The sequence below is a fragment of the Antedon bifida genome, chromosome 8, assembly GCF_963402885.1.
Source record: "Antedon bifida chromosome 8, ecAntBifi1.1, whole genome shotgun sequence".
Taxonomy (NCBI): Eukaryota; Metazoa; Echinodermata; class Crinoidea; order Comatulida; family Antedonidae; genus Antedon; species Antedon bifida.
This window is the reverse complement of record NC_136233.1, coordinates 719455-744264: the sequence shown is the minus strand read 5'-3', so window position 1 is coordinate 744264 and position 24810 is coordinate 719455. Positions and strand designations below refer to the sequence as shown.

Here is a 24810-nt window from a genome sequence, read left to right as displayed (position 1 = left end):
TACACGCCGATTATTCTCAACCAAAACCAGGTAAGACTTATTTTTTCCACTTTTTTTTAGAATAGAAAAACAACAATTTGTATTAGTATATCATTATTTTTTTTTAATGCGATTATGATATTGCTTTCCGTCAGCTGTCGTGCACTCGCACATGTGAACGCAAAATTGTTATAGCCTAGCCTACACGATAGCTGATTGATCACAAACTATACTACTACTATCCTACGACGATGGGCATCACTGATGGGACTTAATATACCGTGCATGTTATAATGCACTCGTCGTAAACGCATTTGCTGACGGTATGCATAAGCACTCGTTCGAAACGCGTTTAATTTAGTACAAACGGACAGGATACCATGTATATTGCACTCGACGCATTTTATTTGCTGACGGTAAGCACTAGATGTAAACCCGTTATAAGCACAGTACTGTAAAAAAATTATTTTAATTGATTATTTCACGGAGAGGCCCATGAGGACACCCTTCCAGTCTGTAATAAAAGAAACAGAACCACGAACTTATAAAATAAAATACACCGTCGATTTCCTCTTTTAACACTCAGCATAATAATTGTGCTAATTAAATATTTATTCACTGTCGTTGAGTGTGCTTGTCTAATAACATCACGTTATTGGATCAATCGATGTCATATCTTCTATTCATAGTTGCTTATAGAATAAGTCAAACAAAGATTTTCAATAAAGCTGTATTATTCAGCGATTTTTGTAGTAACCGGCATGATGAGGCTCAGAAAACACAATGACAGATATGGTAACGTCGCCATGTTAACATGTTGCTGCTTTTAGCCATTTATGTTGTAAGTATTATCTCGATACCGTAGCATTAACATAATATGTATAATTAATTGATATTACTAAGCGTGGTATTACGTGTTAAGATCAGCACGATCGGGCGGAACACGCGGTCAATACAACAAAGGTTTCAACAAACAGATAAATTCTTTAGTTTTCAATTTTCATATAATGGTAATATATATTCATGAAATTAACTTTGACTTTGAGCGCGTAATAATGTGCTATTAGCCAAGTATAGTGCTGTGCTTATAAATCGCAATAATAATACGTAATACTGTACGAGTATTCTAGCCGTTCGGGACCGTACAAAATGTCCAAGATACACTGACGTGAGAAACAAGCTGTTTTTGTAAGCAATCTTTGTATAGCAAACAAGTAACCCTTCTCCACCAAAACGACACCTGGACAGCATTCGCCCTACCCACCCCACTTAAAATGACTCCTGGCATGAGTATCCATGGCTACACTAAAACGACACCTAAACAACATTATCCATGGCTAAGTTGCTGCACAATGCTCGGATTGTTGTTGATTGTTGTATTTAATTTTTTAAAACGTTCATCTTTTTCACAAAGATAAGTAGGTTAAGCGTAGACTTACCTCCTTGTGATCTTTTCTACAATGGCAAGAATTCTAGTACACAATGATGCTTTTGTGTCGACCGGGTCCAAATGAACCATAATACCAAAGTCTAAATAATCTAACAAGAAAGAGATCTCCCGGATCTAGTCACGTGCCTTTCGGCCTTCTTTTAAACTTTCAATTTTCAGTCAAGTTATTCTTTAAATTTTTACTACACTACATAAAATTATTACGAGTACAAATAACGACAGTAAAGTTAAATTCATTCGTAATTACAACAAAGATGGCCTGTTAAGTGCATACACCGATCCATCGATAGACCTGCTCAGCAATGAACGATGGGAACACGTCGACAACGTATTTCATACGGTATGCTGTATACATATATCATATTGTATGATATGAGCCGATATGTCAAATTCAACGTCACAGAACATAATAATAATCTTTTTCTATTATTTAATATAAATATATATTGTATTTTCAGTAAAGTAAAAGACACGAAATCCAAAATGCCGGCTGAGCCAAGCGATAAAGAGAAGGAAGAGAAGATGAAAGAACTCCTGTACCGGATGCAAGATGTTGAAGATGAAGAAGGATTTGCCAAAATGGAAAATACGTAAGAAATATGTTGTTACAACTTATTAGACGCGTGGTAACGCGCAAGGAAGTGCGTAAGCGCAACGCAAGTAATTTAACCATTCACAATAATCGGTAGTAGATCATTATCCGAATTATCGCTTGTCATTAGCCAACTTGCTTGCGTTGCGCTTACGTCATTTCATGCGTTGCGTCTCATAGGGCAGGAGTTGACATTGAAGTTTGTAACAAAGCAAATTTTACTTTTTAGAGATCGTTTTATGTATTATCCAGTAGCTGGAATATATTTTTAAGGTGTTATGTTTTTCTCTTACAGCCGGATGCGGTACTTAGTAGGATATGAATGGGACTTAGAAGAAGCCGAAATCCGCTTACGAGACACTGTTCAATGGAGAAAAGAACGGCGTCCTCTCGAGGCAGACTGTAAATATTGTGAGGATCAGCCTGGATTTCATGCTTGGGTAGGCTTGATATCTCTCTATAATTTATGTGTTCTATAAAATTACATAATGTATTTCAATATTGTATAAATAAAACTTCATAATCAATAACATTATTGAATGTTTAATTATGTATACATATTTTTACCTTCTGTATAGCGTCAAGTTGGTCACGACAAGACTGGTAGACCTGTCATTTACTCGTGCTTTGCACAAGCCTCAACTCAGCACTATACAGCCGAGGATAATGTACAACATTTATTACATTTAGCTGAGAACGCCAAGAGAAGTATGTTACAAGACGCTTGCAGATGGGTGTGGGTCCTTGATGTAACAGGTAGGCCAATGTTAAACAATTATCAGTAGGAAAAAGAAACCCATAAATGTACGCGCGCGTTCACAAAGTTGTCCTTTTATCAGCGGGTGCACGCGCAAGTCAACGTGTGTTTATTTTTCATGGTACGTACATGTCAATCCCGTGAATTGCGTGCAATACGGTAAGATTTTAAGTTTGTTCAGGCACAACTCAAGTGAGTTGACCAATCAAAAGCGACATTTCAATCCATCTCGTCGTGATTGGTCAAATTACCTACTTGTATTGTGGTAGTTAGTATTAACCTGCAGTCTTGTTAGGGGGTCAAGCTTAAAGTATCATACTTAATTGACCTCCTTTCACACTTGTTTGTTGTACAAGTATCTCTATATGTTTTGTTTAAATTAGTTTGATTACCTTAATGTTTATTACTATGACACCTGTTATCATTGTTTCACATAACTTGTATTATTTTTGAAGTGTGAAAAATTGAATAAAAGAAAAGAAAAGAAAAGAAAAAACATTAACATTATTGATGTAATTGTTTGTAGGAATGACCCTATCTGCTTGTAATCCACGTCTGGGTAGTGCCGTCAACTCTGTGATAGCTACCCATTACACCGAACGTCTTGGAAACGTCATTATTGTCAACCATGGGTGGTTGTTTGAAGGTGCTTGGAAGGCCATTAAGATATTCGTACACAAAAATACGCTGGCTAAAGCTAGGCTAGCCAGAGGTGACAACAAAATCGAAAAATGTTTCGAGGAATTCTTTGACCCAAGTCTGACACGGTGGTTTTTGCAAGAACTACGATTAAACAAACATAAACCGATGCTGCCTTCACAGAAGTCATTCTGGAAACCACCAGATGATCCAGATTCACACGACCCACGCGGCTGCCCAGACTATGTCAGGAATTACTTAGATCCATATTACAGACAAGTTGTTTGTAAACAGACGGGAATGTCCAGGGATGAACTACCAAAGACGCCACCTATGCACGAACCTCATCCTAACTATGTTCAAGATATGCGAGAGCGCGCCAAAAGACAACAGTCGCGAAATCAAGACGATGAAGAAGATATTAACCAAGATTGGTGATTGAACTTATAAATACACACCTCTCTTTAATCAACCAAATATACACGTACTGTATATACGCGCGCGTATCCGTAGCTTAATGCGCGCTAGTTAAGAGTAACTGCAACTGCACTCCTCAATGCAAACGTGCCGTCTAATCTTAATCAGGCTGGTTCACCGGCCGACTGTACTCAACTACGCGTCTACGCTAACGCCAGTGATTTGACCAATCACAAGTTACTTTTTTTAATGGAGCGTTCGATTGTGATTGGTTGTTTGCAGCCGCGAATTTAAGTGGAAAATTAATAATTATTTTAGCAAAGAAATTTACAAATCACCACATGGTGCTTGAGTATTTGTGTGATACTGCTGCTGCGGCTGATAAAGTGAGAATTAAGTTTAATTAGCTCAAGACTCTTCCTTGATTTGTGCAATAATCAAATATACAATTTATATACGTGTTTAACGAAATTTATAAATTAGATATTTATAAGTGATTTTGTAAAATTATAATAAAGATAATTTTAAACAATCATGTGACACGTCAATTCATTTTAGTGAAATGTCTCTCAAAATGCGATTTTCTGTCGTTAGGAAGATTAGGTAATGAATACCGTGGTGTGAATAAGTATATATTGAACAATTTGAACAGTTATAAAAGAGAAATGGCAACCTTTGGACCGTTGACTCTGGCTCAATAGGTCGCCCCTCTAAACCTATCAAGCCTCTGATGTTTTATATTAGTTATTTTAGTTTATATCATTATAATAACTAACCAGTGTTAGTACAGCCTCAATTGATTTATGTTGAATTCGTTCGTAAATATTCTTAATTTTTTGTTGGCTGTATAAAACTTAATTGTGCACGGAGGAGGAAACCTGTTCACAAAATAAGTTCGAGTTCACACACACAAACCTGCCTGTTACACAGAACACGTTCATATTATACGCTGAACGTCCATTGTTTGAACAATATAATGTAAATACCAGTATAGGTGGTGCTTTGTGTCGGTAATGTGAAAGAAAATTCTAGAACCGCAGTTATTATGTAATAATTGTTAAGCCTAAATATAGTCACAAAACGTAGGTGTTCTTTATCAAGACGAATGTCTAGGCCTGAGCACGAGTAGTATGAACTCACAAAAACAACTGAATGTTTTGTTTTTGTAGAAATAAACAAGGAAATTAAATAGAAGAAATACAATCATTTTATAAATTCAATGTAGACTAGAATAACTAATAATTCCTCCTCTGTGTGTTTTCAGTAGCGGCCTACAACACTTTGTAAACGTATCGCGATCGATTTGTCATGACGTCATACCAAGACTATTCCGGGGATTTCCACTTTGCTATTTTTGCTGAATGTTTTCCAATTAACAATACAACGTAGACAAAAATATCATTGATTCGTATTGTTCATGTCTCGGAAGTATAACCGAGCAAAGAATTGCTGTACTGGGTGTGTAAGATACATGGTAGGTTCTGTAGTCCCTGTTAAACAAACTAGGTTTATTGGTATTAATATAGGCAGGTAATTTGAAGAAGACTGTATAGCAGCCGGTAGATCATATCCTAAGCATGGCTTTATAAGCAGCTAAATTTGACTGTAGCTCGTTCTTTGTCAATGACGAAATTATAGTTGTTGCGAAACCGATAGTCAGAAATATGCTGAATGTCCTAAAAGAGAAATTGTAAGTATATGGTCTTCTAAGCAACAAATAGCTAAGCTAATCGGGAATAAATGGACAATACACTATTCTTGAGTTTTTGCTGTTGCCAACACTCATGTGGGAAATTCCATGTTTTTCGTTTATTGTATGCAGACATAACATATAATATATAGTGGCGAATGTACCAGGAGAAAAATCGATTTCCTCTGAATTCAAACACCCACCAAAATGCATCCACCATTAAATATAATGGACTGTTGAACCGGCATGACATTTATTGATATTTTATGTAAGCTTACGTCATTATTTTCAATTATTAATAAATTCTGTATTTAAATGTTTAATATGCACATTTTAAAATGTAGAGTCCGAGAAATTGGCGGATGATACAGGATATCGTTCCGGTAGGTAGCATGTCATTTATTCCTATTTTGATTGAACTACGGAACTAATTAAGCCTAGAGCCTAGAAGAACGACGAGAAGTCGACAATATTCGAGTTACAATTTGACATTACGGACAACACGAACTTAGACCGAGGCGGCGGAAAGGAAACAATGGGAAACCAGATGGGCCTTATCCAACCAAGCTCAGATGAGGAAAAAAGAAAAACTACAAAGAACAAAAACGAAGGGAAAACAAGTGAGAAACAGAAGAAAAAATTGTCAATAAAATCTATGAAAAAATCTTTGAAACGTAGCAAAGATCAACCTGAATCTTTACAAGAAGCAACAAAACCAACAAACACATTTGAAAATAAAAGTTCGGAAGATATTTCGTTGGACAGATGGAAAGCGCGAGAGGAGTCGGATGTTGCATCTTCTACGTCAGAACAATCTTTGTCGTCTGCTAAATGCCGAGAATCAGAGAGCGGAGTAACGTCATCACCTAAAGATTCGGCGACGACAGATAAACCAGATGTCAAAGGTGAATACGAACTACACATTATATTCACTGCTTACAATTAAGGGCAGTATATATTAAGACTTATTTTCGTAAAAATTAGGGTTTGTGATACATTTCAGATATTACCTAACTGAGGCCTTATTATTTCAGAAAAAGATTTGTCTTCAAATGACTGTCAGGCGATGATGGAGTCACACGTTGATACACAAATGCATACTATTGACATGAATATAGGACCTCTTCCAATTATTAGAATTGACCCAACTCAGAAGCAGAAGAAAGAGAAAAAGAATAGAGAAGACATGACACGTAAAGCTTTAACAGATGAGGTCACTAATGACTCAAACGTTGATACAGGTAGGTTGGAATTTAGTGTACTACTGTTAAGCCTACTTTAAACTAAACAACTACAAAGATTATTTTAAACCAACCAATCTCTCTCTAATAATGTTTTTTTCAAAACAGACATGTGTGAGACATGTGGAATCAAGAGTGGTACAATGTCCTGTGATGTATGTGAACATTCCAGATGTGATAGTTGTGATAAAAAGTGGCATAACAATCCGAAAAGAAGAAGTCATCAACGAAGATCTAAAAAAGAATCCTTCAATAAATCTATTGAATTAAAAGAGAATTCTGATATTGGAGAAACTGAAAATGTACCAGAGTTGAATGGAATTAAGGACAACACTGACACATTATGTGAGACATGTGGGGTTAAGGTTGGTACAATGACTTGTGATGTATGTGAGAATTCCAGATGTGATAGTTGTGATAAAAAGTGGCACAACAATCCCAAACGGAGAACTCATCAACAAAGACCTCGAAAGGAAACTTTAAATAAATCCATTGAAATGAAGGAGCATTCTGATACAGAAGAAGCTGCAAAAGAACCAGAGTTGAATGGAATGAGGAAAGAGAGCATACAAGAAAATGAAAGTTTAGAAAAGTCATTGAAATCGGAAGATAAGGAAGTTCAACAAAGAGGACAAAGTGTACAATTGAACAGCATTGAAATGCGATTAGAGCAAATGAATTTAGAAAATATTGGACGTAATTATCCTGAATTAAAAAATTACGCAAATGTTCCTGAAGTATCTCACGAAAATGGTAAAGATAAATCGGATGTCTTGCAACCAGATCAGACGAGTACAGGTTACAAGTCAGATAACGAAGAACTGTTAGGCGACAATATTCTAGGTAAAAATGACATACATAAGCCTAACATTTAGATGTTTATATAACATATGTTTAATTCAATTCAAATAGACAAAAACAACAAGGATAGGTTTAACAAATACTAAATGTTTATTTTATATAAAAGATGAGCTGTGTGTTCTCTGTGGTGTTGAAAAAGCTAGTATTCCGTGTCAACAGTGTGGTGACGCAAGATGCGTTCAATGCGATGCAAAATGGCATCGGCACAAAAACAGGAACAAACATATCAGGAACAAGACGCAAGTTTTGCAAGAGATTGCTGATGGAAATCCTAAGAAAGATACAGCCTCAGCGGCGGAGTGTGAGCCAGAAATCAAGAAAAATGATGAAAGAACCAACGAAACTGAATACCAAGAAACTGAAAATGATTTCGTCAAACCGACTGAGTTTGGTAATTAAATTTTTGACATTTACATGTTTGGTAGGTGTCGAGTCGTTAGTAACGAAAAGAAAACGCGCTTTTATACACTAGTGAGCTTTTGTACGCATGCGTTATATTTTTATGTATCTTGGATGCAGATCTATGGATTTAACTTCGTGGTGGTACTGTTGATAGAAGTAGTAATTTTGTATTTTAAGCTGTTTTAATAGGATTAAAATGATTTCATTCATTTGTTTTTATCAAAACAGACAACTTACCTGAAGGCCTTACTACTTCAGAAAAAGCTTTATCTTTAAATCACTGTCAAACGAAAGCGGATTCACACAGAGATACACAAAAACATACTATTGACATGAATATAGGACCTCTTCCAATCATCAGAATTGACCCAACTCAGAAGCAGAAGAAACAAACTGGAGAAGACATGACACGTCAAGCTTTAACAGATGATGTCACCAGTAAAGCAGAAGTTGATAAAGGTAGGTCAGAAAATTGTTCTTCCGTGAACATCACTCACATTATTTTACAAGATAACCAATCTCATGTTAATTAAAGTAACTAAGTGTCATGTTTTATTCCAAACAGACGTGTGTGAGACATGTGGAATCAAGAATGGCACAATGTCCTGTGATGAATGTGGAAGTTCCAGATGTGATAGTTGTGATAAAAAATGGCATAACCATTCCAATAGAAGAACTCATCAACAAAGACCCCGAAAGGAAACATTGGATAAAACTACTAAGGAAACGGAAGAAAATTCTAAAACAGAAGAAACTGCAGAAGAACCAGAGTTGAATGAAATGAAGAAGGAGAGCCTAAAAGAAAATTTTGCGAACGTTGGACATTTCAAAAGTTTAGAAAATTCATTGAAACCGGAAAATAAAGAAGTTCAACAAAGAGAACGAAGTGTACCATTGAGCAACATTGAAATGACCTCAGAGCAAAAGAATTTAGAAAATATTGGACGTAATTATCTTGAATTTAAAAATTACGCAAATGTTTCTGAAGTATCTCACGAAAATGGTAGAGATAAATCGGATGTCTTGCAACCAAATCAGACGAGTACAGGTTACAGGTCAGATAACGAAGAACTTTTAGGCGACAAAATTCAAGGTAAAAATGAAATACATAACATTTAGATTGTATATGACAGATTATAGTTTATTAATTAAAGTTAAGATAGACAACATCAACAATTGATATGTTTCCCACAAATGATAAGTGTTTTTTTAAATTATTTTAAAAGATGAGCCGTGTGTTCTCTGTGGTGTTAAAAAAGCTAGTATTCCGTGTCAACAGTGTGGTGACGCAAGATGCGTTCAGTGTGACGCAAAATGGCATCGACACAAAAACAGGAACAAACATATCAGGAACAAGTCGCAAGTTTTGCAAGAGATTGCTGATGGAAATCCTAAGAAAGATACAGCCTCAGCGGCGGAGCGTGAACCAGAAATCAAGAAAAATGATGAAAGAACCATCGAAACTGAAAACCAAGAAAATAATTTCGACAAAACAAACAAAACAGGTATTTCAATAATTGACATTTACATTTGGCAGGTTTAATAGTCGAGTATTTAGTAACGACTTTTTTAATATGATAACTATATTATTTCATTCATTAACATTTAACAAAAGTCGAAACAACAACTTAATTGAGGCCTTGCCATTTCAGGAAAAGCTTTGAATGACCGTCAAGCGAGGATGGATTCACACGTTGATACACAAATACATACTATTGACATGAATATAGGAATTCTTACAAACATAAGAATTGACCCAACTCAGAAGAAGCAGAAGAAAGAAAACGGAGAAGACATGACACGTCAAGATTTAACAGATGAGGTCACCAGTAAAGAAGCAAAATTTGATAATGGTAGGTTTGGAGTTTATACCTATACTAGACTATTAAAGCTATGTGCCTCTGTATACGTCCCTCCAAATATAATCTATGAAGATAATTATTAGGTTTATAATAACGTGTTTTTTTTTCAAAACAGACACATTATGTGAGACATGTGGAGTTAAGAGTAGCACAATGTTCTGTTATGAATGTGGAAATTCCAGATGTGATAGTTGTGATAAAAAATGGCATAACCATTCCAATAGAAGAACTCATCAACGAAGATCCCAAAAGGAAACATTGAATAAAACTACTATTGGAGGAATGGAAGAGAATTCTGATACGAGAGAACATGCAAATGAACCAGAGTTGAATGGAATGAAAGAGTACAGCGTCAAAGAAGCCTTTGCGAACTTTGGAAATTCGGAAAGTTTAGAAAAGTCATTGAGATCGAAGGACAATAAAGAAATTCAACAACGTGTGACATTGCACAACATTGAAATGAGCTTAAACCAGATGTATTCAGAAAATATTGTGATCAAACGTGAATCGTTTAAAAGTGATCCAATTGTATGTGAAGACATTGCCGACAGTAGAGGTAATGTGGATGTCAAACTGGACAAGATACCCAGAGGTTATAGGTCAAACAGTATTGAAATGCAATTAGACCAAATGAGTTCAGAAAATATTGGCGGTAATCCTGAATTTAAAAACTACCAAAAGGGTCCTGAATTATTTCCCAGAAATGGTGGAGATACATCGGATATCTTGCAACCAAATCAGACGAGTACAGGTTATAGGTCAGATAACGAAGAACTGTTAGGCGACAATAGTCAAGGTAAAAATGACATACATTATTATAATAGTATACAATTGATATGTTTCTCACAAATGATAAATGTTTTTTTTTATTATTTTAAAAGATGAGCCGTGTGTTCTCTGTGGTGTTAAAAAAGCTAGTATTCCGTGTCAACAGTGTGGTGACGCAAGATGCGTTCAGTGTGACGCAAAATGGCATCGGCACAAAAACAGGAACAAACATATCAGGAACAAGACGCAAGTTTTGCCAGAGATTGCTGATGGAAATCCTAAGAAAGATATAGCCTCAGCGGAGGTGTGTGAACCAGGAAACAAGCAAAAAGGTGAAAACGAAACTGAATACCAACATAATGAAAATGATTTCGGCAAACCGATAAAAGGTAAACAGTACAATAATTTATAACTTTGTATAAACAAAACAAAAAGAAATATTTTTTAATATTTACTAAAGACAATATTATTTTTCATTGTTCCTTATGATTGAAATGCATTTTACCGTACCATTTACTATAGAAGTAGTATTAGTAAATTATTATATTATTATGTTAAAGAACCATGTGTTAAAGAACCATGTGTTCTTTGTGGTGTCGATGACGCAATTATCTCCTGTGACGAGTGTGGTGACGCAAGATGTATAAAATGTGACACAAAATGGCATCGACACAAGAAGAGGAATTCACATAAACGTAACCAGCCTCCTGCTAATACCGAATGTATAATAGGTTACAACAGCGTACCTATTACGCTACCTAACATAATGCCAGAAAAGGAGTTCAGTGATCCTGGAATCGGAGACGGTGAGTTGTTTCTTATACCAAGAAGTATTAGGCCTACTTATAAACTGAAATATGAATACGCATGCGCATATAATATTCGCGCTTTCGTTTCACGAGAGTAAATTCTTCAGTGGCCAAAACAGACTTCAATGCATGTTATTTGTTCATTGCAGAGATTGAACCATGTGGAATTTGCGGCAAGGAAGATGGAGCTATTATTTGCAATGAATGTGTATATATTTTCTGTAAAGTTTGCGATGGAAAATATCATCAGCATAAAGATAGAAGGACACACGAAAGAAGACACAAAGGTAACAACAATTTGTTAACAAAATGTAATTATATTTCACTTCTTATAATAAAAGAAAACAATAATTGATTATGCAGTAATTGTATCCGTAATCTATAAGACAAAATGAGTATGTATATATATATATTTATGAATATACGCATGCGTATAGTTCAAGCGGCTTTGGGTTCGCGCGCGAATGAATTCACCTCGTGTGGAGCAAACAGCTAAAACTTTAGGCCTATGTTGGCTGCAAAATAGTCCGTTTTTCAGTTAATGTCATATTCACATCTTACAGAAAATAACCAGAAAATATTGCCTAGAGTTGACAATAATCTGAACCAGTCGGAAACGATGCCAGTTGGCATAAACGAGGTTTCCCAAAAACTAAAATCCGATTATGAAGTTGTAACGGAGAAAATCAACGCATTGGAATTGAGATTACAACATATGGACTACAAAGGGGATGAAGAACGCAAAGATATAGAAGGCGAACATAAGGGATTGTTACGAAAAAGGCAATTACTTATGGTACGGATAGAGGCTGTTGATGCTATTGAGAACACATCACATTCAAGCCATGCTGGTAGCACTTCTCTAAACACCTGGACGACCAAAAGTGAAGGAGCTAAATCTGATAAACCTCTAGTCGTTTCTGAAAGGCCATCACTACGATATGTCATAGATCCTCACGACGTTGAAACAGATGGTCCCGTTGAACACGAAAATGGTAAGAACAAAAGAAATAATACATTTTTAACTCATTAACAATTATTCAGTAGTACCGAAAATAGCACAATGTTGTGCGTTGTTCATCGGGGAGATTCTGCATACTATAGTCGACTCACGCTGAAAACACTGGACCACTAGTATCAGTAACAAGTACAGCATTTATTATTTAATTTTAGTAGCAAATCAATATGACTCTTTGATGCAAGAGGACGTAATGATGCAGGTTAGTTGGACTTGACACAAACATATGGAATATACAGATTATTATAGAATATTAATATACCACATCTTAAATTTTAAACCAAATAATTTAAATATTTTTCATTTTAAGGAGGCGAGAAATCAGGGTTTTGATTCAGATGATATACGAATTGCCAAAGAGCAATGTAAACACTCTGGTTGTAATTTTGTTCAATGGTTAAAATTCAATTATAAGGCGTTTATTGCCGAAGTATGTAAATCCGTAACTAAGGATCTTCATCGGTTAATACCAGGAGTCCGAATTGCAGAAGCCTCTGTGATCCGGTCACTGGTGAAGTACCCCGGTGACGTGAACAAAGCAAAAGCAATGTGTGTTCGTAAATTCGAGGCTCAGGTATGTAGACTCAATTATTTTTGCAATAGCACAGTACTTGGTGAACACAGCATGTTTTTAGTATAGCACTAAGAAACAGGACAGTTTGACCATAGAAAGTAGCTTTGGTTTGATAGACGCGCTATAGAAATGGTCACGCGCGTACATAAGATGTTAGTACGGTAGGCCTACTTTAAAAATAGGGTGTAACTAATAATAATAATTAAATGATCCAAAAGTGTTTGTCAATAAAGTTACTATTATAAATGTTACGCAGTCGCAGGTAAACTAATTGTATTTAATTATTGTAGATTTGCGAGATCCTTCAATTCGAGTTTAGAAAGGACAGTCATAAACTTACGATGCACGAGGTTTCAGAGTATCTGTACAAATGCAACGGTGATGTGGATAAGGTGATGGCGATGATTAAAACAGACGGCTACAAGCTTGACATTGCGGAGAGAATTTGGAAGTATGAAGACGAGATTGAATCTGTATCTGTACTATTAAAGAAACCAGAAGATTTTCAACAAGAAGAGGTGCGGATAAAATATCAAAACTTGGTTCAATTGGAAGCACGCAATGGCGTACGCGCAACGCAAGTGAATTGACCAATCACAAGGGACAGATTGATCCATTGCGTCGTGATTGGTTAGTTTACTTGCATTGCGCTTACGTCCTTACGTACGACCTAGTTGAAACCAAGCTTAAAAAATCGAGATCCAACATAATAAGTTATTGTTTGCTCAACAAATACTAATGTATGTTTTAAGTGCTAGATTTCCATTTATTTACTTTATATTGTTTTGACAGAGACACAAACGCTTGATAATGGCGGAGTTTGACCTGACCTGGGATGTAGCATCTAGATTGTTTGATAAGATTCAGGCGCATCGGCGGAATACAAAGACAGACGACAGTGAATTCAGTAGATGGGTACTGAATACACTGCGCTACGCATCGAAACACAGAACAAATCCGACAAAATGATAATAACAATCTTTCTCCAGAAGACAGTCGAAGTCAAACGTGAAGACAGTCCCTAGGCCTACTTTTTATTTCCTTTGGACTCACCCGGTGTACCGCAAACGTGACTTTACTAATACAACTCATAAATGCTTCTATGATAAGTAACTTTAAAATTCAAGGGAAATTCATTAATTCAATTCTTTGTTTCGGAATCTCTGGTCCATAGAAAGTAAAATTACATATAAATGAATTTACAATAATCAAGACTGTAATAATTACTACTAATTGAGAGATACACTTTAGGCTTAAGAAAGTAGAAAAGTGGCAATACTGAACGCAAATGGAAAAAATCGCAGCATGTGGTAAAATACGATACGATACGACGATGCCAAAAAAACCTTTAAAAAACTTATATATATCGATAATAATTATATTTAGGCCTATGTCTGAGCCATCTTATAGTTGATATGCTGTAGTTAAAAATAGTTATTTTATTAGTTGCCTATCTGCAAAATGATCTATTTCGAAAACAATGTTATTTATTTAGAACTTATCTCTCTGGGAAGAATTCGGCGCATTATAAATATGAATTGATTGATTGATTGATTGATTTCGATAATGGTTTCTTAACTATTAATATAGGTCTATTCCATAAAAAAATATGAGCATAATTTCATTACGTAATCGTAAAATAAATAAGAAAATAATAAACATAATGTGTACCTGGATGATGTCAATAATTATCTCATACAAAAAAAAACAAAAAGAGTAGCAGCAAAAAACATTTTTGTATTGTAGAAGACTGAGGTAGGTTTCAGCTACTATTTTCAGCTTGACTAGGTTGATAGATTATATTTCTTACTGAATGTTTTAAAAGTGTATGAGCCCGTTCGGACTTTACAGTTTACACATGTAATGGTCGCATGAGGTGTAAATTTTGAGATATAAAGAACAATTTGACCTTACGCGTAAAAAGGTGTAAATGTAAATTTTATTCCCCAGAGTAATTTAGGTTAAATGTGTATTTGATTTTAAAATCTGAACACAGCTCAAATGAGTTTAAAGTCCGAGCACAGCCCCCGAGTAATTTATGTTAAACGTGTAATCGAGTTTAAAGTCCGAACACAACCTTCAAGAGATAAAATGCTATATTTTTAAGCCACAGTCCCAGTAAAAATATGACCTTTTTAAGTTTTCGAATGAAATTCATTATACCATCGTACAAATATAAAAACATTGTTGTCGAATGAAATATTATGAAATGAAATCACCAACAAGCGAACCGTGTGTAAAACAGACCAATCAAAAGTATAAGTGAGTGAAATACAGCCGCGTCAACAAGCGAACCGTGTGCAAAATAGACTGTTCGACTATCATACAACTATTTTAACTGATAACAGGCGAACGTTGCTGGTTGAAAAAGTTGATGAACGAACTCATGAACAAGCGAACCGTGTGCAAAACAGACTGTTTTAACTGAGGAACAGAAGAACGGTGTGTTAAAGATATAATGCGAGATTTTTAATTGCAAATTAAAATTAAAAAGGTAATTGATGATAATACATGTCCGTTTAAACAACTGGTGTGGACAAAACGTACCTATGATGATCTGTAGCCTTTGTACTCATGACCATGAACTTGGTCCATGGTACCATCATTAATTCATGAATATTCATTAATCGGTGATGGCATATACGGGCTAGTATATAAAACAAAAGAAGACACATTTAAACTATTTTTCTCAATCATGGAGACATTGTACAAGCAGAAAATGTCAGGTTGTAATTCGACAACGTCAAGCACAAGTGATAGAGAAGGCGTTGCTCTTGTTCGTCAACTCTCAATAATTCCATTTTCATCGTTAATTATCGGAACGGTGATTGGATCTGGTATTTTCATTTCTCCAAAAGGAATTTTAGAATATACACATACGGTTGGATTATCCATGATAATATGGGTGGTATGTGGTTTAATTTCAACGTTAGGTGCTCTCAGTTATGGAGAACTGGGCACAACATTCTCCAAAACTGGCGGGGATTTCATTTTCCTTTTGGAATCGTTTGGGCCTATGGCTGCGTTTTTAAGAATGTGGACCGCCATTATTGTTGTTAGGCCTGCCTCGTGGGCGGTTCTTGCTATAACATCGGCTACTTATTTAATAACGCCTTTCTATCCTAATTGTAATGTTTCATTATTAGCTGTTCGTCTTCTGGCTGCCACAATTCTTTGTAAGTATGATGATAAAATATTTTAATTAAAAATCCCTGCTATATGATTGTTGCCATTACCATTAATATTGACAAAACGTAATGTTAAAATGTATTTAAGGGAGCTTTGATTTGCGACGACCGGGACCTAACAACTGGGCATATTATTGTGTCATTGGTCGTCTCCTAGAATTCGCCAAAACTGGTTTTTTTTTTAGGATCGAGTGCACAATAAATTATTAGTTAATTAATTATAAGTTATTTAGTAAACATTTATCAATAGTCTTGCTTTTTTAGGTGTAATTTTCTTAGTGAACTGCGTCAGTGTTCCAACATCGTCTCGTTTGAATGTGTTTTTTACAATCGTTAAACTGTCTGGTTTGATTGTGATTGTCATAGCCGGTATCGTGCTACTTATCCAAGGTAAATATTATTATTGTTAATTTTATGGTGCAAAATATAGAGAAAAAAACAACAAATGTGAGGAGGCGAAATTGCTTCCATTATCATTAATCAAGTAATATTTCTTTTTGCAGGTAATACAGAAAATTTTAAAGACCCATTTAAAGGAAACGAAGAGTTTAAATGGATTGAGCTGTCGCTTGCATTTTATTCTGGATTTTTTGCATTTTCTGGTTGGTAAGTGGGTGTCATCCCTAGCTTAGACATAAAGAAAAGTAAAGCTGGAAAAAAGCAAATCGTTTTAATTTAAGTTGTTACTGTGAAATGTAATGTATGTAATTATTGTTTTTATAATCATAATAATTATTTGTACATTTTTGTTTTAGGCACATTGCAGCTTCTATGACAGAAGAAGTAATTAACCCTTCAAGGTATAACGTTGTGTTTTAAAATGTTTTGTTACAAAATTCCTTACTGAGAAATTCCAAACATTATAACTGAACATAAAACAACCGAAAAATTGAGGCAGGCAATTATTATTCAATATTTTGAACTCTATTAGTTCATTTTCAGAATTGAATGAAGCTTTCCTAGATTAAAACAATAACATAAGAAAGTTTCTATAGAATAAAGAAGACGACATAATATGTATACGTGTGTGCAACCCCATTTCGGTTGCAAATTGCAACTACTATAATATCAGCATTATATATTAGGCAAAGAATGGACTTGTATACATACTACTGTAGATTAATTTTTTTTAAAAATTGTATCTGGATGATCAATAAAATATTTTATATTGTAGGACAATTCCTGTATCAATAATAATCGCTATGACAGTGATTACTAGTGTATACATCATGGCAAATATTGCATATTTCACTGTTCTATCACCAGCTGAGATTCTTGCTTCTGACGCTGTTGCATTGGTAAGTACCGTATTGTTTTGTTCTTTGCATCACTTTATTTTTCTTTTCTTTCTTTATGTTCCTTCTTGACGCAATAACCTCTGCCATCCTTCTCATCAGACCACCATTAATCATAATTTTACAGATTTATAATCATCATTATCGTTTAGTATGTTTCTTCATAGAGTTTTGGTCAGAAGGTGTTTGGAGACTGGGCCTGGATATTATCAATTGTGGTAGCAGGTTCGTGTATAGGTGCAATTAATGGCGGAGTTTTGAGTTCATCAAGGTAATGTACTATTGGGTACTAAATTGTTAGAAAACTCGGATATTTTTTATTTTGTTTTTATTCACGTATTGTGTCTCATTTTAGAATAAACTTTGCAGCGTCACGTGAGGGTCAATTACCTAAACTTTTATCGATGATTCACATCAACTTCAAAACACCAATGCCGTCTGCAGTCATTATGGTAACAGTACTCCATCCTCTTTCTACACAAAAATAATGAATTATAGATTAACTTTTCTACTTGCACTTACAGAGGCTAAGTTATTTTGGATTGATTTTCTTTCTAATTTCAGCTTCCGCTAACTTTACTTCTACTTGTTAGCAACAATGTGTATAGTCTTATAAATTACATGAGTTTTACATTTTGGCTGTTTATCGGCCTCACTACTGCAAGTATTCCGTACTTCAGAATGAAATATCCAGACTGGAAGCGTCCATTTAAGGTTGGCTATTATTTTTTTTAATTAATTAAAAAAATATATAGGTATCTTGTTAGTGACAGTGGCGGATCCAAACATTGTGAAATGAAGTACTGAACTTCACCTCAACAACATCACCATCTATTCTTATTTTGCACCTCCACCTTTTGAATTCACCTATTAATGAACTTGAAAGAGCATATAAGGGTATTTTGAAGCGTTTTTGTCTACTTTTATTTTTCGTATTTAATGTTATATCTTGGGGTGGGTCAAACTTAAAGTATTTCTGACTTATAAGACTCCCCCCACCCACATAACTACTTCATTGTATTTTTATTGTGTATATCCAGTATGTTATAATATTGTGGCAAAAAAAAATTGAAATTGTCTATCATTTTGCCTTCTTATTCCAGTTTCACATTTTTTTGCTGTTAGTTAGTATTTTTCATGGTTTTCACAAGCGCCTTGAGCACTTTGTGGATATGTGCGCTTTATAAATTGTATTATGTTATCTTATCTTATCTTATTACAGGTGAACTTAGCAGTGCCAATCATATTCACGTGCTTTGCGTTGTTTGTCGTTGCTATATCTCTTTACTCTGCACCAAAGGATTGTGGGATTGGACTAGCTATTACTGTTGCCGGTATTCCACTTTATTTCATAGGTGTGCGGTGGACGGAAAAACCAGTCTGGTTTGAAGATGGGATGGGTAAGGATTTAAAAATAGATGACGGTAATATCATGGTTATAAAAAAAAACATTTTAAATTATATCAAATAATTTGAAATCATCATTAATTGTTTAATAATTTGTATGTTTTTTTGTTTTTATCAGATAATGTCACTTTATTTTGTCAAAAGTTAATGTTGGTGGTTGAGGCCGAAAAGAAAGAAGACTAAAGGAAGTTATATTTATATTATATACGAATATATTATTATAATGATGATTTACAATCACATTAGCTATTATTGACACTATTCCAGCCTATTGATTAAGAAAAAAAATGTTCGTAGTCCCTTTACCTATTATTCAAGTAAATTCAAGGTGTAGGAATTTGATTGATCAAATAATGTAATACAAGTTTTTAACACTAGTTAGCTTACTATTCTGGGTTCCATGTGGAGTTTTGACTTAATACTAGTAAAAAGATAAATATGTGTGCACATTATGGTCTATCATTATTCTACTAGCTCTTTCATGTCGACATTTTGTCTAGTACTAGCATACAAGGCAGTCAAACAACTGATGCTGAGCTCCGGAGATAAAAGGGTTTATCTGTGGCTACGCACCTTTACAGATGTAGTTAGTACGGTTGGTATTTGTCGCAGCCAGACATAAGATCAAAGGACTTATAGTGGCAAGGTGAGCTCAGTGTCCTGTTGTTAGATTGACTTGGTATGACGGACTTGATAGTCAGTATTAACAGCAAGTACACGTGCTCTTCGACGTTAATAAACGCATGCCATAATAAATACTAAAGCACTTCGCTCTGGAATAAAAAAAAATTATGGCCAAACGCAGGAAACGGAGGCTTCGGAAGCTAGATCGCTAGGTGGCGCCATATTTGCCATTTACAGTCACCATAAACTTAACAAGCAGAAAAAACTTTATTCAAAATATTTTAAAGAAAAAGATTTTTCTAAAAGATGCTGTTTTTGATGCCTAAATATTTGAAACATTGGTATTTTATCACAAACGTTTCCTGTTTAAAAACCACATCCAAATTCACTGTTTGGATGCCAGATTTAGTGTAAGGGGCCGGGATGCCAAATTTGATCAAAGTATGCCAGATTTTTAGAATCGGATGCTAAAAAAAGCATTTATTCTGACAGCAGCCTGCGAATTAGAGTTCTTCTCGAATGGAGGAGCATGTAAATCTATAATGAACAATACTTCTTTATAGCATAAAGACGCATATTTGTACGTTCTTTGATTAAGGAAACATATCCTAGTCCAGAGTGATTCAATGCGATACTGGTACGATAAAAAGGTAATTGATGATAATACACGTCCGTTCAAACAATGGTGGACAATGCAGAATGGTATGTAGCCTTTGAACTCATACCATAAAAACAGTACAAGCCTAGTATATAAAACACAAAAACAAACAAGAAACCTTTAAGCTCAATCAGAAAGACATTGTACAAAGAGAAGACTGGATCCAAAATGTCAGGTGGTAATTCGACAACGTCAAGCACAAGTGATAGAGAAGGCGTGGCTCTTGTCCGTCAAATCAGAATAATTCCATTTTCATCGTTAATTATCGGAACGGTAATTGGATCTGGTATTTTCATATCTCCAAAAGGAATTTTAGAATATACACATACGGTTGGATTATCCATGGTAATATGGGTGGTGTGTGGTTTAATTTCAACGTTAGGTGCTCTCAGTTATGGAGAATTAGGCACAACATTCTCCAAAACTGGTGGTGATTTTATTTTTCTTTTGGAATCGTTTGGGCCTATGGCAGCTTTTCTAAGAGTGTGGACCACTATTGTTGTTGTCAGACCTGCCTCATGGGCAGTTCTTGCTATAACATCGGCTACGTATATCATAACGCCTTTCTATCCTGATTGTAATGTTTCATTATCCGCTGTTCGTCTTCTTGCTGCCACGATTCTTTGTAAGTATGATAAAATATTTTATAAATTCTTTATTTAATTAATTAAATTTAATTAATTGATTAATTCGTAATGTTTAAATTCAACCAAGCAAGACCCTAATAACAGAGAGCTTTCGATTTCTGACAATCTAGGACTTACTAGGTATTATCGTTGGTCGTCTCCTAGAATTCGCCTAATCTAGTGGAATAGCGCGTCACAATGTTCCCGCATGCGCACAATGAATTACATGACGTAACTAGATCCTAGGATGTCCCAAATCGAGGAGCTGTTTGATCAATAGTCTTGCTTGTTTTAATCTTTTAGCTACTTTTATCAGAAAATTGTGTTGTGTATCGTAGTGCTTATCTGTGTTGGTGCAATTTCTGTTTATTTTTACTGTTTTATGTATATATATTATGATATGGCAATTCTTTTTAATGGACAAATAAAGATACTATGACTATTGTTACAGGTGTGGTTTTCTTAATCAACTGTGTCAGCGTTCCATTAACTTCTCGTTTGAATGTATTTTTCACAATCGTTAAACTGGCTGGTTTGATCGTGATTGTCGTAGCCGGTATCGTGCTACTTATCCAAGGTAAGAAGTATCAGTTATCTTATGCTGCATAAATGAGACAAGGTGAGGAGCTTGTAAAAGAAAAACTTGTAAGGAGGCGAAATTGTTTCCATAAAGCTTGGTTCCCACTAGGACGCAACGCAAGGACATAAACACAACGCAAGCGTGTTGACCAATGACAAGCGACACTGCGATTAATCAATCGCTTGTGATTGGTCAAATATCTAGTGAGAACCAACCATTATCAAGTAGCTGATATTTTTTGTTTGCAGGTAATACAGATAATTTTAAAGACGCCTTCAAAGGAAACGAAGAGTTTAAATGGATTGAGCTGTCGCTTGCATTTTATTCTGGACTTTTTGCATTCTCTGGTTGGTAAGTGGTAGAATAATAATATGGAATTCAGGAATTTGAAATAGGGTTGAAGGAGGTGACTTAACCTACAGTATTGTTCCATTGTAATTTTCAAAATTCAGAATAACGATGGGATGCCATCCCCAACTTAGAAACAAGGTTGGAAAAATAATATGTCATTTATTGTATTTACACAATAATCATTTGTACGTTTTGTTTTAGGCACATTGCAGCTTCTATAACTGAAGAAGTAATCAACCCATCACGGTATTATTTTATTTTATTTTACATTATGACTGAACATAAAACAACCGAAAAGTGAGGCAAGCCATTATGATTTTCAGGAAACAACAGCTCATCTTAAATTTGAATCAAATCTTATAATATTATTAGGCAAAGAATGAACATTTTAAATATAAGTTATGGTATTTGGATGTACTAATTCTTATCAATAATATATATTAATTTGCAGGACTATACCTGTTTCAACAGTCATCGCCATGACAGTGATTACCAGTGTATACATCATGGCAAATATTGCATATTTCACTGTTCTATCACCAGCTGAGATTCTTGCTTCTGACGCTGTTGCATTGGTAAGTACCGTATTGCTTTGTTCTTTGCATCACTTTCTTTTTCTTTTCTTTCTTTATGTTCCTTCTTGACGCAATAACCTCTGCCATCCTTCTCATCAGACCACCATTAATCATAATTTTACAGATTTATAATCATCATTATCGTTTAGTATGTTTCTTTATAGAGTTTTGGTCAGAAGGTGTTTGGAGACTGGGCCTGGATATTATCAATTGTGGTAGCAGGTTCGTGTATAGGTGCAATCAATGGCGGAGTTTTGAGTTCATCAAGGTAAGTCAATCCAACTTTTATTTCGATAACATTGTTGGCAAATTCAGATATGGATTAATAAATTGTAAATAATTATCGGTTACCAATCCAGTAATCCCATTAGTCAAAGGTCAGCTGACTTCTGAATTGGCGAATTACAGATACTACGTATGTAATGTGTAGTACTGGCCATTCGCAGATGTTTTCTTCAGTTTTCTATGTTGATATTCGAAAGTTAAAACATTGATTCTGTACCTTTATACACAATCCATTAGTACTACTACTCTCGTATTTTTATTTCTTCTCTTAGAATGAACTTTGCAGCGTCACGTGAGGGTCAATTACCTAAACTTTTATCGATGATTCACATCAACTTCAAAACACCAATGCCGTCTGCAGTCATTATGGTAATTAGTTTAAAATCATGCGCAGTAATTATCGACACATTGGAATGGAACTTGAAAAAGTTTAAATGTTTTAAATTCTAAAAATGTACACCATTTCATCCTTTCTCGCTAATTAAATAGAAACAATGAATGAATGATAAAAAGACATAATAAATGAAAAGGGTAAATTAGAGATTACACTTCCACATGCCAAGTTATTTCGGATTTGTTTTTTTTCTTTCAGCTTCCTCTGACGTTACTTCTACTTGTTAGTGACAATGTGTATAGTCTTATAAATTACATGAGCTTTACATTTTGGTTGTTTATCGGCCTCACTACTGCAAGTATTCCGTACTTCAGAATGAAATATCCAGACTGGGAGCGTCCATTTAAGGTTGGCTATTATTTAAAAAATTAATTTAGAATCATACCAACTTATTGTGTATCTATGTTAGTGTCAGTGGTAGATAATGAGTCGTACCCAATATTGACAGTGACTGATCTGAGGGTCTAAACATTGTGAAATCAAGTACTTAACTTAACCCAATGTTCCTGTTCTTCTTTCAAATATTACCCCTCCCCTCTTGAATCCGCCTATGAGTGAACTTGAAAGAGCAGTTTGAAAGGACAATGGAAATGTTTTTTTCTACTTTTATTTTCAATCTTTTACCTTTTTAGAATTTTCTAACATATTTCCCAACCAATGTCTTTCTGTTAACAGGTGAACTTAGCAGTGCCAATCATATTCACCTGCTTTGCGTTGTTTGTCGTTGCTGTATCGCTTTACTCTGCACCAAAGGATTGTGGGATTGGACTAGCTATTACTGTTGCGGGTATTCCACTTTATTTCATAGGTGTGCGGTGGACGGAAAAACCAGTCTGGTTTGAAGATGGGATGGGTAAGGATTTAAAAATAGATGTAGGCCTACGATTGTTACAAAAATGCATTTAAATTATACAATATTTTGAAAGCAGAAGGAATAATATGTTTGTTTAATAATCTGATGTTTTTGTCTTTATCAGATAATTTCACTTTATTTTGTCAAAAGTTAATGTTGGTGGTTGAGGGCGAGAAGAAAGAAGACTAAGGAAGTAATAAGTTAAAGGAAGGATATTATGATTTACATTATTATATAATAGGCCTATTGGCAAGGCCATTGACAAAAAATAGCCTTTTATCAATATCTTGTAAATTTATTAACTTATTCTAAAGATTTAAATACATGACTAATTTGTGATTGATTAAAAAATGTAATAAAGATTAAGTTTTTTTTTAAAATATATGTAAATAAAAGGAATGTAAATTGATTACCGTATTGAATCATTAAAAAATGTTTTTGTTTATTTATAACTTTTAACTTTCATAATACAGTACAAAAAGGTAACAACAGACATAAACCATCAAAGAAAAAAAAGCCAGCTACCATTGAAAAAAAAAATAAATGTTCACATTGTAGTATCTGTAAAGCAAATAAACAATTTAAATTTTCCTTTTGTTTTCAAATGTTTCCAGAGTAGCATTTTTTTCTGAATACATTTTTCTATATCATATTTCGATTTAATAAAATTAATTAATTTAAGTCCTTCCTATATTATCATTTTGTTTACCGAGAAGATCTTCTGTCCTCAAAATTCTGTTTTTCTGAAACCTTTTCACAAAAAAAATAAAAAAAAAAATAAAAAAACTGAAAAATAGGTAAACAAATCAATCAAAACGAACAATTATTACACAAAGTCTTTTAAATAATAATAAAATTGTTAAAGAAGACTTCATTAAAAAAAGTACAGTCATTTTCTATTTTGAGTGTTATGAA

At 34.5% G+C, this 24810-nt stretch overlaps 6 protein-coding genes across 7 annotated transcripts in view; all 6 read left to right on the top strand.

The window, feature by feature from the left end:
* Positions 1-2096, top strand: part of LOC144849475 (granule associated Rac and RHOG effector protein 1-like) — a 200218-nt gene extending 198122 nt beyond the window's left edge. Inside the window, exon 14 of the transcript XR_013613976.1 lies at positions 2072-2096. The gene's annotated coding sequence lies outside the window, so the exon portion shown is untranslated. The remainder of the gene's footprint in view (positions 1-2071) is intronic.
* Positions 1894-4051, top strand: LOC144849491 (protein real-time-like). The gene is made up of 4 exons (XM_078706417.1): positions 1894-2019; positions 2317-2461; positions 2600-2777; positions 3305-4051. The coding sequence occupies exons 1-4, from the start codon at positions 1913-1915 to the stop codon at positions 3853-3855; spliced, it is 981 nt and encodes a 326-aa protein (XP_078562543.1). The 5' UTR covers positions 1894-1912; the 3' UTR covers positions 3856-4051.
* A 1174-nt stretch (positions 4052-5225) lies between these two features.
* On the top strand, positions 5226-15504 carry LOC144850889 (uncharacterized). Of its 2 annotated transcripts, none has more exons than XM_078708390.1 (18): positions 5226-5308; positions 5869-6429; positions 6559-6765; positions 6874-7608; positions 7733-8017; positions 8257-8487; positions 8594-9121; positions 9255-9533; positions 9681-9881; positions 10006-10686; positions 10772-11047; positions 11219-11464; positions 11617-11754; positions 12031-12462; positions 12641-12687; positions 12796-13059; positions 13350-13577; positions 13852-15504. In XM_078708390.1, exons 2-18 carry the CDS (start codon positions 6060-6062, stop codon positions 14026-14028), a joined length of 5325 nt encoding a protein of 1774 aa, XP_078564516.1. In that variant the 5' UTR covers positions 5226-5308; positions 5869-6059; the 3' UTR covers positions 14029-15504. The 2 variants fall into 2 exon arrangements, with proteins under 2 accessions (XP_078564516.1, XP_078564515.1); XM_078708389.1 differs by having other exon boundaries at positions 5261-5524.
* Positions 15505-15754: 250 nt separating this feature from the next.
* LOC144850482 (cystine/glutamate transporter-like) lies at positions 15755-16857 on the top strand. Its single transcript, XM_078707763.1, has 3 exons — positions 15755-16235; positions 16512-16637; positions 16751-16857. The coding sequence occupies exons 1-3, from the start codon at positions 15755-15757 to the stop codon at positions 16855-16857; spliced, it is 714 nt and encodes a 237-aa protein (XP_078563889.1).
* A 150-nt stretch (positions 16858-17007) lies between these two features.
* On the top strand, positions 17008-19351 carry LOC144850890 (cystine/glutamate transporter-like). The gene is made up of 7 exons (XM_078708392.1): positions 17008-17047; positions 17422-17545; positions 17710-17813; positions 17898-17994; positions 18107-18256; positions 18765-18942; positions 19068-19351. The coding sequence occupies exons 1-7, from the start codon at positions 17019-17021 to the stop codon at positions 19130-19132; spliced, it is 747 nt and encodes a 248-aa protein (XP_078564518.1). The 5' UTR covers positions 17008-17018; the 3' UTR covers positions 19133-19351.
* Positions 19352-20399: 1048 nt separating this feature from the next.
* Positions 20400-24164, top strand: LOC144850481 (cystine/glutamate transporter-like). Its single transcript, XM_078707762.1, has 10 exons — positions 20400-20856; positions 21309-21434; positions 21686-21788; positions 21990-22034; positions 22240-22363; positions 22528-22631; positions 22921-23017; positions 23241-23390; positions 23718-23895; positions 24020-24164. Exons 1-10 carry the CDS (start codon positions 20400-20402, stop codon positions 24082-24084), a joined length of 1449 nt encoding a protein of 482 aa, XP_078563888.1. The 3' UTR covers positions 24085-24164.
* Positions 24165-24810: the final 646 nt, after the last annotated feature.